Source organism: Sus scrofa, chromosome 13 (genome assembly GCF_054392235.1).
Source record: "Sus scrofa isolate SSC_HxYL_T2T_F1_AM1 chromosome 13, Sscrofa_HxYL_maternal_Yorkshire_Landrace_v2.0, whole genome shotgun sequence".
Taxonomy (NCBI): domain Eukaryota; kingdom Metazoa; phylum Chordata; class Mammalia; order Artiodactyla; family Suidae; genus Sus; species Sus scrofa.
The window spans coordinates 111,087,198-111,100,312 of NC_139395.1; the positions used below are offsets into that span (position 1 = coordinate 111,087,198).

The 13,115-nt window shown below is 40.5% G+C and overlaps 1 protein-coding gene and 1 long non-coding RNA gene across 10 annotated transcripts in view; one reads left to right on the forward strand and one right to left on the reverse strand.

The window, feature by feature from the left end:
• Nucleotides 1-13,115, forward strand: part of KCNAB1 (potassium voltage-gated channel subfamily A regulatory beta subunit 1) — a 391,355-nt gene that overhangs the window by 357,358 nt on the left and 20,882 nt on the right. For all 9 annotated transcript variants that reach the window (XM_021068178.2, XM_084986500.1, XM_084986503.1 and 6 more), the window contains 3 exon segments: nt 10,501-10,586; nt 11,744-11,864; nt 12,941-13,035. In XM_021068178.2, coding sequence (XP_020923837.2) covers nt 10,501-10,586; nt 11,744-11,864; nt 12,941-13,035 — 302 coding nt within the window.
• On the reverse strand, nt 4,742-10,285 carry LOC102161293 (uncharacterized). Its single transcript, XR_307003.4, has 2 exons — nt 10,148-10,285; nt 4,742-7,005 (listed from the first exon to the last, which is right to left on the reverse strand). It is a non-coding gene; the product is annotated as an uncharacterized LOC102161293 (long non-coding RNA).

The window sequence follows — 13,115 nt, forward strand, 5'->3', positions numbered from 1 at the left end:
ACAATTTTAAAAGTTCAGAAATTCAAGGCTTGAGTCAGATAATCTACACTGCAGTGACAGATGCTCTCAAGTATAAAAATAATCACCGATAATGGATACAGAAATATTAGCCACCATGTAGAATGGGTGGAGTTTGCTTAAACTCTTTAGTATCCCAATGAACATTTTGAAAACTATTCTTTAGAAACTGTTTTGCATAATACCTTTCCTTTTGATATGCCTAAATTGACAGAGATAGCTTAACCCTCTACATGCTTCAAATAGTATCAAAAGAGTAGACATGAAATATACAAATATGTATGAAAAGAAAGGGAAAAATATATTCTGCATCTTTTTGTTTGAGCATGGGGATTGGTAAGTGGGGCTGGTTTTAGAGGAAATGTGCAAACCTGGCTTCATCAAGTTTTTAATCTCTCTGAGCTTCCATTTCTTCAAATGTAAAATGGAAATGTAGTAAAAACTCAAAGGCAATAATGTTGGTAAAATGGCCAGCATGGAACCCAACCCATAGCAGGCATTCAATAGAGTTAGCACTCTTGCTTGGCCCTCTGTTGCTGTGCCCAGCAGGACCCTGTCTGAGCATAGTGAAATTGTTGATTGTCTGCCCAGCAGACATCCTTCTTCAGGTACCCAAATTTTCATGTAGGTCATGGCCTTTCCCCTAGACTCCCGATGACACAGAGGAAGGCCACTTCCTTTCCCTTTGCTGGACCTCAGTTCCACGTTGCCATGGGTTGTGTTAATCCAGTCAGCCCATTTTTTCCTTGTCTAAAGGCACTGGTTCTTGTGACTAAAGGAGCTTAATCCGAGTGAATCTCAAGAATCTCATATTGAGGCAAAGGGGGCCTTCTGAGTGTAGACAAGGAACCATGTGGCCATAAATGCTACTGAGAGCCACCCTAATGCCACAAGAGAAACCAGCCTGAGGATAGTAGAGGCTTGTGTTAGAAAAAAGATGATTCTCAACAGCTTAGTTGTTGAAACAACCAATTTTGAAACTTGTCTGACCTCTGCACTTCCAGTGACAAGAGCCAGTAAATCTCTTTTACAATTTAAGAACTTTCAGTTGAGTTTTCAATAACTTACTCCATTAAAAAAACAAACAAAAAAACCCTTAAACCTAACTGATACACCACAAAGTCTGAAACATCCTCATTTCTCAATAAGAACTACAACCCACAGCTCAAGAGGATCACAAAATAAAAAGCTAATAATTCTCAAATCTTCAGATCTTTTATATATTAGAGCTGAATGAGGGATACCTCTAACTTCTATTATATCTTTCTATGTGTTGCTGATAGGTTTTATTGTCATATACCAGAATTACCTTCTAACATAATTGTTCCTGATATATAAGAATGGTTTCACTTAGCTATTCTAAAATTAGGAAAAATTGGTTCTATCAAATAAATCTACATGGCAGATTCATTTCCTTATTTACTTCTGCATACATTTTGTAGCTCATTCATCCTGGTACAATCACTGGGAAAAAAATATAACAGGTTATTCAAAATCAAGTGTTCATAGGAAAGTCATCTCTGGCAGTGATGAACAGCTTGTAATACCTGCATTGGAATTTTCTAGGCCATCACTATAGACTGAATGTATGTGTTCCCACAAAATCCATACATTGAAACCTAACCCCCAATGTGATGCTATTGGGAAGCAGGGCTTTGCTAAGTGACTAGCTCACGAGGTGGAGCCCTCATGAAAGGGATTAGTGCTCTTATAAAGAGACCTCAGAGGAGTTCTATTGTGGTGCAGTGGGTTAAGGATCTGGCATTGTAACTGCAGTAGTGCAGTGGCTTGGGTCGCTACTGTGGCAGGTTTAAGCCCTGGCCCAGGAACTTCCATATGCCACTGGTGCAGCCAAAAAAAAAATTAAGGAGAGAGAGAGACCCCAGAGAGCTCCTTCACCCCTTTCTCCACATGACAACATATCAAGAAGATGGCTGTCTATGAACCAGGAAGAGAGCTCTCACCAGATACCAAATCAGTAAGGCCTTGATCTTCAACTTCTCAGGCTGTGAGAAATAAATGTTTGCTGTTTAAGTGACCTATGGTATTTTTGCTATATGGCTATGGTATATTTGTTATAGTAGCCCAAACAGACTAAGATAGTCATGTTCTATGATAAAATTTGGGGGCTTAATTGACAAGAGCAGAACTTTAAAATGTTTGGAAAAAAGATAATCATTCTTCAAATTTTAATGTTTTAAATTTATGTCATAGAGATATCCCACATCAGGAAAAGACTCATGTTCAAACCATAAAAAAATCCTTTTGTAAAGACTGACAAATCAAGTTCCCGTTGTGGCTTAGTGGAAACTAATTCGACTAGTATCCATGAGGACGTGGGTTCAATCTCTGGCCTTGCTCAGTGGGTCAATCCAGTGTTTCCATGAGCTGCGGTGTAGGTCGCAGACGCGACTCAGATCTGGCATTGCTGTGGCTGTGGCGTAAGCTGGCAGCTGTAGCTCTGATTCGACCCCTAGCCTGGGAACCTCCATATGCCACAGGTGTGGTCTTAAAAGGCAACAAACAAACAAAAACGATCCACTGATGATATAACTTAGCTTTAAGGATGAAGATTATACGCTAGGTATCTAAGAAATGTGCACAACCAACCCTGGAGTTTTGGTTTACTTAGACTTGTTTGTTTAAATTTATTCGTTCCCTTCCTCCAGACAAAATTTAAGGCAATGGGTTTGCCTACTCTCATTTTGAGTGTTTTCCAGTGAGTTGGAAATCATTCCATGCTCACAAATCCCATAGAATTTGACATCTACAAGATGAGCACTGTACTCTACTCTTTGTGGATGCTGCCTCCGTCTCAATCAGGACAGAAATCACCTCTTTAATTACCACCATTTAATATTAGCTAAACAGAAGAATTACAGATGGATAGTTTGGAATCATTGGGTTTTAGTAGAAAATAGGGGGCACCATGTTTAGGTTTGTTGAAGGAGAAGGTTCAATGTTATGTTCCATATTCTACATTATTTCTTGGAGTGTCAGCAGGCAGTTCTTGAGGTCCAGGTGAGAAACTGGAAAGACTGGACGTAGTGATAAGAGGATTACAAAGAAATGAGGAGCCTAGAGGAGTACTGAAAGATAAAGAAGCTCTTATTGCCTTAGGCAAGCACTTGGTGGTTCTTATCTAAATGTAAAATGAACATTCGCTCTCTTGCCTGGATTAAAGAGCACATGTCTGGTTGGGAAGAAATATTAGAGGTATACCCTTCTGTAGGGGGGAGCTGAACAGGGTATGAGCAGAATCTCCAGGACAGCCTATGTTTGCCTATTGGGGAAAAAATCACAGCAAATTCAGATCCCTTTTGCAGGGGGCTGTTCTTATTTGCAAGTTTGGCAAATGGGATTTTTAGGTTTTAGAGTTTTTTATTTAGTTTGAGACAAGGAGGAATTTGGAGGGAGAGGATGGCATCACAAGGTAAGGTAGGAAATACCTAAGCCACAAAGAGGCATGATTATTAACAACCACCACAAGCTTCTGAAGTTAAATAAGTAAACAAACAACTAAAGTTAGATAAAAAACAAATGGCTGGTTTGGAGTAAAAATTGTCCCCAAGTATAGGCCTTTTTTTCTTAATGTTTACAACTCCTCTGAGGAAAGAAAAGTGTCTGTGTTATATCAGCACCCAACCTCCATTGCAGTCCTCTCCCCTTAAAAAAGATCAACCATTTTTGGCCTCTAAAAATGGAAATTGTGTTTAAACCTAATATTTGTGAATTAACCTGTAACATGTTAGTATCTTAAGGTGGTATTTTGTTAGCAATCTTCTTTTCTCTTTTTCACATTATAAAAGTATGATAACACATTTACAGAAAACTGGGAAAATATAACACAAAATTAAATATAATTCCACCATATAGTACAATTATTATTTTGTATATTTATCAGCATTTTCAAGCATATCTGAAATATTTATAACTGTTAATAATATGCAAATTTTAATTATGCCTTAAAACAGTGAACTCCTAGTCTGTTTCTTCATCTAGACTGAGAAGAAACTGCACTGAATTATTGCTAAGGTTTTGTTTTCATCATTTTTATGTCTCTATGGCCAGATAAAGGTGAGGACATTTTATTTGATTAAAGCATTAATTTCTGCATAGTTGTATCCCTATACAACTTAGTCCCTATAGTTTCTTGTTCAAACAGTATAACTGATGATTTCAACCTGGAAAGGAGTGCACAGGAGTATTTGCAGAGGAATATGTAATAAAAAAAGCTTTAGATGCGGGGGCAATTTTTACTCCAAACCAGCTGTTTGTTATTTATCTAACTTTAGTTGTTGGTTTACTTATTTAACTTCTACTTGCTTAAACTTTCAAAGTTCTAGGGAACATTTCGCATAAAAAAAAGTTTTAATGTAAGGAACCATTTTATGTATGAGACCCTATTAAAAAAAATAAACATGATTTATCAGTAAGTTTCCTTCACTCAAAATAAATAATTTCATTAAGTCCTTCCACAAAAAATCTATTTTTAAACACAGATGACCTATATTACCAAATGAAGAGTATCAACTAATGGGGTGGGGAGGGGGTGGTAACTAAAATGTTAGAATCTGAGTTTATTTGAGAAGAAACAACCAGGGCCACATCCAGACACTTGTTACTCAGTTTGCGTTATTCTTCTAGATTCACAAATTCTTATGTTAGAGTCACAGTTTCCTCAGTCCCCATCTCGATGTAGCAAAGCATTAGAAAAACAGCAGATGTTTTACAGATTTATTAAAGTGAAAGTACATTTTCGGAGACAGAGAGAGAACTCACATGCACATCTGTTAAAAGAGCGCCCGACTCATTTTACAATTGTTCTTATACCCACCCATCCCTCCACCCCCACCTCCCACCCCCCACCCCCGACCCGCAAGGTGGACCTGAGTATAGACCCAATTTCTCTTGCTCTAGTCCCCTATGGCTGTGCAGAGTGTGTTAGGGCTGAGTGTTATTTTATCTCTGTGTGGGGCATATTTGATCTGATTGGTGTCAGGGCAGGATACCTTATTTGCATGGGAAACAGGTTATATAGAGGTGGGATGAGAAATGGGCAATATTTCTGCCCTACCAGGCTGTTCAAGGTGGAGGAAGGGAATGGCCAGAGGGCCAGAGGTTTTCAGGTTTAATCTCCTTGAAGGGGACTTGAAGCCTGTAACAGTTCTATACACATTATCTCATGTCAGACTTTGAAAGATCAATATAGCCTCACTTTACAGATGGGGAGTTGGGATACTTAGAGAAACAAGTTGACTTACAGCTTTTATAGAGACCAGTTATGGGTCAAGGGTCCAGGGAGCGAGAGAGAGAACTGCCTGTGGCCTGGAGGTTAAATATTGATGATGATTCAACCTAGAAAGGAGTGCACAGGAATATTTTAAACAAATTTTCCCATAGTTTAGATAATGTTTCTCAAACACTACGATTTGAGAGCTAATGTAAATAATATAAAGGCCCAGGCTCATTGAAGTAGGCCAGGAGCTGGACCTCTGCATTTTTTCAAATTTCTTAGGTGATTCTAATTCCTACTAAAGTGTGTATGTGTACATATGCATGCATGCATGTCACAGGGACCGTTTGCATATGCACTAAAGCAAATAATTAAAGGTTAAAGTATAACATAAAGCATTTAGATTAGACAAAAGAACAGAAGAGGAAGTATGGGAGGAAGTTGATACTCACTGACACGGCTTACTTGGGGATGATATAAAGCAGTGTTTCTCAAACTTTAGTCTGCATCAGAATTGCTTGGAGAACTGCTTAAAACAGACTGTTGGGCACCACCCACATCCAGAACTTGTAATTCAGTAGATCTGAGGTAAGGCCCTAGGATTTGCATTTCTAACAAGTTTCCAGGAGTTCCCTTCGTGGCTCAATGGTAGTAACAAACCTGACTCCTATCCATGAGGACTCGGGTTCGATCTCTTGGCTCACTCAGTGAGTTAAGGATCCAGCATTGCCACAAGCTCCGGTATAGGTCACAGATGAAGATTGGATCTCCATCTCAGACCCCATGTAGGCTAGCAAAAAAAAAAAAAAAAAAAAGTTCCCAGAAGCTGCTGCTAGTGATGGTGGCCACACTTCAGTACCCATGATGTAGACAAAACCCTGGCTACACACCGGAATCATCTCAGATTAGTTTTTAAAATATTGATGCCTGGCCTCATCCCCAGAGAGTCAGATGCAACAGAACTTCCATGGAGTCCAAATAGTGTAGTTTTCAAAGCTCCCTGAATGTTTTAATGTGCATCCAGGGTTGAGAACCATTATGCTAAGGCTTCCCTAAGGCTTCCTGGAAAAGTGAAAGTCTGGGCAAGGGGAGACACATTGTCCTGAGTTGCCAGATTTAATCAGTTTGTCTGCATGTCCTTTCCCAGAGGTAGGTGAATGCAGTGCACTAAATGATTTTCCTAATGACCTTTCCCCCATTCAGAATTGATGTTCTGACTAGGATGTTTTTAAAATGCATTTCTGGGGAGTTCCCTGGTGGCTCAGTGGATGGTGGATCTAGCATTGCCACTACTTTGGCTCGAGTCTCTGCTGTGGTGAGGGTTTGATCCCTGATCTGGGAATTTCCACATGCTGCAAGCATGGAGAGAAAGAGAGAGGGAATGAGGGAGGAAAAGGGAGAGGAGCATTTCTGTGATCTAAAAGTAAAGCAAGCATTTAGACTTTTAATTTTTTTCTTAACAATGCTGCCCCCTAGTGTCCTTTAGTAGAATCTTGTTTAAAAACCCACCTCAGCCATCAGTACAGTAATTTCCTATTAGCTAAACAACGTGGATGATTTTTCTCTGACATTAAAAAAGGAGGGGGAGGAGGGGAGAAGAAATTTAATAGCATCAAATTAAACTTTGTTATGACAACATGAATCGCCAGCTGTGGCTCTCAGTTCTCTGCATTCCTCCTTGTATTCTGTGCTGCAGCTTCCTCTCTGGATATGGACTCCTGGAGTCCTTTCTGCATTCCATCAGCCCTTCCCTGCAAAGTCAGTGGCCAGACAAATCAGGCAACAAAAAAGTACCATCACCTAAAGTTCCCAGGGCTTTGGGGTGTCTTGCATAGGCCCTTCCATGCTCAGAATTGTTCTTTCTCACTTTTTCCTCACTTCTTACCTCTTTTCAACTAATTGATAGTTTATAGAGAATAGATTTCATCAAATGGGGGCTCCCCTGTCTTCCTGTGATGACTTCTCCAAACCTCCTGGGTACCTACCATCTTGCTGGAAGTGTCCTTCTCACCCACAGGAGTGTGGTCCTCCTCCACCTCACGCTGCCATTTTCTCGCACCCCCAAGCTTCCATCCTCAATAACTCCCCTATCTAAATCACTGCCAATGGCATACAGGGTTACTCTTACATCTTTCAGCTTTAAAATAAACCTCTCCTTTGACCCTAAATACCCCTTTAGCTACTGCCCTCTTTCTCTGCTCCCATTTCCTAACTTGAGTCCAATCTGGGTGTCTCTAATACCTTTCCTTCCCCACACCCATGATTCCATCTGCTCCAGCCTAGCCTTGGTCCTGTCACACCACAGACACTGACACAGCCCTTTTCATGACCTGCTATGACCTCCCTATCGGAAGGCCAAATCCAGTGGATACTGTTTTGTGCCTTTCTGCCTTGGATGCTCGTGGCATTCCAGCCTGTGGGCACAGCTCCTTTTCCAAGCACTCTCTGTTCTTGATTCTGAACCATCCCCCTTCTGGCTTCCTGCCTGCCCCCTTGGCTGCCTATGACCCAAGAGCCCTGATGTGTCCTCTCTCTGACCCTGCACTGGCTCTTAGAACCTCTTCTCTTTTCTCTGCACAAACTTCCCTTACATAGTTTCATCCACTTGCATGGATTTAAATACAGTTAATAGACTGATAATTAACAGACTGCTTCCAGCCCAAGTTGCTTATTGTGTCATTATCCAGTTTTCTCCATTGGACATGTCCCTTTGGTCTCTCTCAGGCATCTCCATTTTTGGCATGTCCAAAGAGGGACCCTGGTTCTTTCTCCCAAACCTGTTCCTCCCTCAGTCTCTTGCATCTCAGTGAATGGCCAGTTATCTAGAAGATGCCTGATTCCTTCCTTTCCTCACTTGCCACTTTCACTCCATCTGCAAGTCTTGAGAATTCTAGCCCCTAAATAGATTTTAATCCATGCATGTCTCTGTCTTTACTACCACCTCCCTATTCCAAATCCCCATCATCTCCTGCCTGGAATACTACAGTACCTCCCTAAAAATCTTTCTGCTTCCTCCAGCTCTTCCCTCATGACTGATTCTCCACAGCATGGTCAGATAGTGTTTTGAAATGTATACTGGATCATTTCCTTACCTTAAAATGTTAGTGACTTCCCTTCAAACCCTGAATAACACACAAATAACATGGCTTTCCCTCTGTCAACTTCATCTTGTAGCCCTATCCTCCTACTGCTACAGTGACGTCCTGATTGCATGAACTCACTAAGCTCTGTCCTGCCTTTGCACATGCCACTCCAGCTGCTTAGAATGCTCTTCCCCCGTTCTTCACCTGATTGGCCTCTTTCATTTTTTATGCCTAAACTTTTCTCCTCAGGGAGACCTTCCCCGATCAACTAAATAGGTCCTCCCTCTCATTCCTTCTCTCAGCCCTCTATTTGTTTGCTCCATAACATCTCACATTTTGTAATTACCTCTGTTTACCCACTCAGGTCTAAACTCCCAGAGTCCAGGAACTTTGTGTCTGTTTTACTCACAGATGAACCCAGTGCCTGGCAAATATTAGGCTCTCATATATGTGTGTGAAATAAGGGAATGAAGGTCCAGGAAGAGTCACAACTTCCCCTCCACCTTACCTGCTCTTGTCAAAGCCTCAGTGACTCCCACATGGCCAAGTTACTGGACAGTGTCCTGTGCTCATCTTACTTGATTACAGAATAGTCAGGGGATCATCCTGTGTTCAGTTTATTCTCTGTTAACCTCATCAGTGTCGTGTTTGATTCACCACAGCATCCCCTGCACCAAGTGCAGCAGACACCTAATAAATCCCATTGATTGAATGAACATAGGGAGCTAGTACAACAATGACGATATCCAACGAGAATTACTTTCAGGCAGAGATTTAAATAATGGCTTTCAACTCCCAGAAATGTTAGCATAGGCACTCATTTCCATTGTTATAATAAAAGGAAAAAAATGTTTCATATAACTTTTTGTATCTCATTTGCTTTATAAAGGGAGACCTGGCTTCATAGATTTAGTTGCTGAATAATAAACTGATATTTAAGAGTCTTTTTCCAAGAAAGAAAAATATTTTCCTTATAAGCCAAATTCTACCTCTCTTGGGTAGACTCAGATGAGTAAAAACATTCCCGTCTTACAAAGAAACTAAGGGCAGTTTAAGATGGTTTATATAAGCCAAACAAGCAGGACAGCCAAGACCCTAACTCTTGCTGCCTCATTCCAAATCCTGTCCCCCACCAATTTAGGCATTGCTTTCTCATGAGAAAGAAAATAAGAGCACACTTACTCAACTCAAGTTTGAGACAAGGATTTGATTCTTCTGAGGACATGTAAACTACAGGTACTAGCGAGGCAAGAAAAGCCCATGGCCAGCAACCCCTTAAAAATGTCAAATGACCTGGCACCCTGGGTGTTTGGCTGACCTGCTCTGCAGAAGAAATCCAACCCTGTCTGTGACTTTTCACTCAACTGAACCAGAGGCTCTCTATGCTCCCTGGTTCTGCATCACATGGCTGCCAAGAGGATTAGCTCAGCTCCACCCCTCTGGGAAGGGAATCATTTTCCTGTTTAGGAAATGTGATGTCAAGCTAAAAGAGGCTGATGAGCAAACTGGGTGGGGCACATGCAGGCCCCAGTGAAATGCATGACATGGGTGTCTTAGAATGAAATTTGGTTCAAAGTGGTCAAGGACAGGGTGTGCCATTATAGGCTGGGAGCCACTGAGGCTTTAGCTGTTTGTTCAGCATTTAATATGTTTATCTTTCTGCTAAACACATTGTTGTTGAGTCATCTTTATTGAACAACCACCCTGCATGAGGCCCAGCTCTGCAAATCCGATACACAAAGGCAGACCTTCTATCCCAAATAACCTTCATTCTACAAAATCAAAATGAATGCTTTCTCTTACTTCTCACCTTAGTGAGCAAAAGTACTCAGGTTCTGAAAGGGATGAATAATGTGTACTTTTATCAGGCCAGGAACCCTGAAATGATAAAAGGAAGAACTTAAAGTGGTCTCTCTCTTTTTAATATCATTTTGTGTTATTGCCACAAACTGGAAATGGAATATCAATTTACCCCCAAGTACCATCTGCCTCCAAACTAACCATATTTTATGGTAGGCTATTATATTATCACCATTGTCAAAATAATTATATTAATCCAAGAAATAATTGCATTAAACCTCTAAGCTTTGGGCAGGAAAGTGGGTGGTAAGACCATATAACTTGGAAAAGTACATGTAATGTTATATATTTGACTTTCCATAGAAATTGTTCGAGCCATGACACATGTGATAAATCAAGGAATGGCAATGTACTGGGGAACCTCCCGCTGGAGTGCCATGGAGATCATGGTAATTTCATTTCTATTTTTAAATGGCCATTGAGTATTTTGTCTGTTAGATATCATGTGTAAGTTGCGAGATCTTTTGCAAACTTTCTTCACAGTCACAGTGGCACTAGAATTCTGTGATCAATTCTATCATTATAGAGATGGACATGGGGGTGGGTCTCTTAAGCTCAGAATACAACAAGGATGGTACAGGTCTCTAACGGGAATCATGTTTTAGCATGCTCTAAGGTAGTACGAGAGTAGAGTGAATTTCTCAGCTAATAAGACATAAGAACACAATATTCCAGCATTTTTTTGTTTGGGGTTTTTGGTCTGGTTATTTGCCATGCCTACAGCATGTGGCAGTTCCCAGGCCAGGGATCCAGCCCATGCCACAGCAGTGACCTGAGCCACAGCAGTGACAATACCAGATCCTTAACCTCTACGCCACTTGGAAACTCCTCCAGTTGTTTTTTTTTTTTAATGTATTAGATTAATGTACTGTTTTTAACACTGCTAATTACAGATCATTTTTATATTTTAGTTTAAGTTCTATTTCTTTAGAAACCTAGAAATATTCAAACTGCATTTTCTTTATAATAGTCCATAGTTCACACTGACTAATTTGTCCTGGTCTTTACTCAGTCCAAACCTTCCCAAAGAATAATAAGGATTTCTTGGAGTTCCCATTGTTGCTCAGCAAAAATAAATCTGACTAGCATCCATGAGGATACAGGTTTGATCCTTGGCCTTGTTCAGTGGGTTCAGGGTCCAGCATTGCTGTGAGCTGTGGTATAGGTCACAGATGTGGCTCAGATCCCATGTTGCTGTGGCTGTGGCATAAGCCGACAGCTACAGCTTTGATTCGACCCCTAGCCTGGGAACCTCCATATGGTGCGGCCCTAAAAGACAGAAAAATAGAAAGACAGAAAGACAGGAAGGAAGGAAGGAAGGAAGGAAGGAAGGAAGGAAGGAAGGAAGGAAGAGAATAATAAGGATTTCTTGCATTTGGTATTTCTCTTCGTGAAATTGATGGTCATAACTTTGCTTTTTACTTGGCAATCTATATGTTTCTTGCTTTGTATTGATTTCACAAAAATGAAAATTTTCATGCATGCAAATCAGAGCAGCCTTATTTCTCATCAGTATAAATTCAGTTGCAATCTTATTTCTCCCTAGGAAGCCTACTCTGTAGCCAGACAATTCAATATGATCCCACCAGTCTGTGAACAAGCTGAGTATCATCTTTTCCAGAGAGAGAAAGTAGAAGTTCAGCTACCAGAGCTCTACCATAAAATAGGTAATCTTCACAATCAAATTTGCTGATTATTTTTAATGATAGGAGAATCAATGATCCAGAAAAAAAATACTGAATTGCTTTCCTAAATGTTCTTAATTAACATAGAGACCATCAGCACTATGCATTCCAGAGTCTGCAGAAGCATCGAAAGTGCTTGCATGCAATCTATAGAGTATCACTCATGAAGGCCAGGCGGAACTGTACATTGTGATTGGTGTACAAGCAGTACTCAGTAGGTGTTCAAAAAATGCTGTAGAATTAAGGGAAGAAACAGTGAATAAACCCATTTTTCATAGGGTGCTTTCTCTAGCCAAGAATGTATCTCTGAGTGGATTATGACTGCCTTTCCAAAAAATAATGGATTTATACACCTTTATCTCCTGCTCTGTGCCTAGAACTGAGTGAGAGGGGGGAATTCAAGAACGGCTGACAAGCCAGGTACACATGTTTGTTTATGTACACTTAATGCCAAAGAGAGGGAAAAAACACCTACACATGTCCATAGAATTGTGGACATCAGAAAAAAATAAATAAGCCACATTTTCAGGCGTATTTTATCAAAACAGTTTCCAAAGATACCTTTCTTCCTAAAAAATGGAGGTTCACACGAGCAGGAAAATGCTGGATAAGGAAAAGAAGGATAAAAAATTTCAACCACAGTAGCAATGGTTATTACTGCTCTCACTGATTGTGTGTTCACTGGGTCGTAGGCCTTGTGCTCCTGCTTTGCACCAGGCACTCAAGAGACACTGAGTGGATAAGCAGAGTGCTTCGACTCTGTGCAAGCACAAGTATTAATCTCTTAGTGTAAAAATAAACATAAATTTGGGGCATCAGAAAATTTATGGAGAAGCCACTTTCTCAGGCTTGTTCCCCATAACCAACAGTGCATATTTGATTGGTCTATAACAATGAAGCACAAATTGTAAATACCTAAACTTTAATGGAAACAGGTATGCTGGTATTAATTCACATATCTGGCCAGCTTTTTCCCACAACCAAGTCTTATCTAAACACCCCACACTTTTAATCCCACTTTGCAGAAGTAACTTCTAAAAATTTTTTTTCTTTCGTAGGAGTTGGAGCAATGACATGGTCTCCACTGGCCTGTGGAATCATCTCAGGAAAATATGGAAACGGCGTGCCTGAAAGTTCCAGGGCTTCATTGAAGGTATTTTCCTCCACCTCTAGGAAGGAGTCTAGGGATGGGAGCAGGGAAGAAAGGAGATTGAACAGATTAGCTCAGCAGCA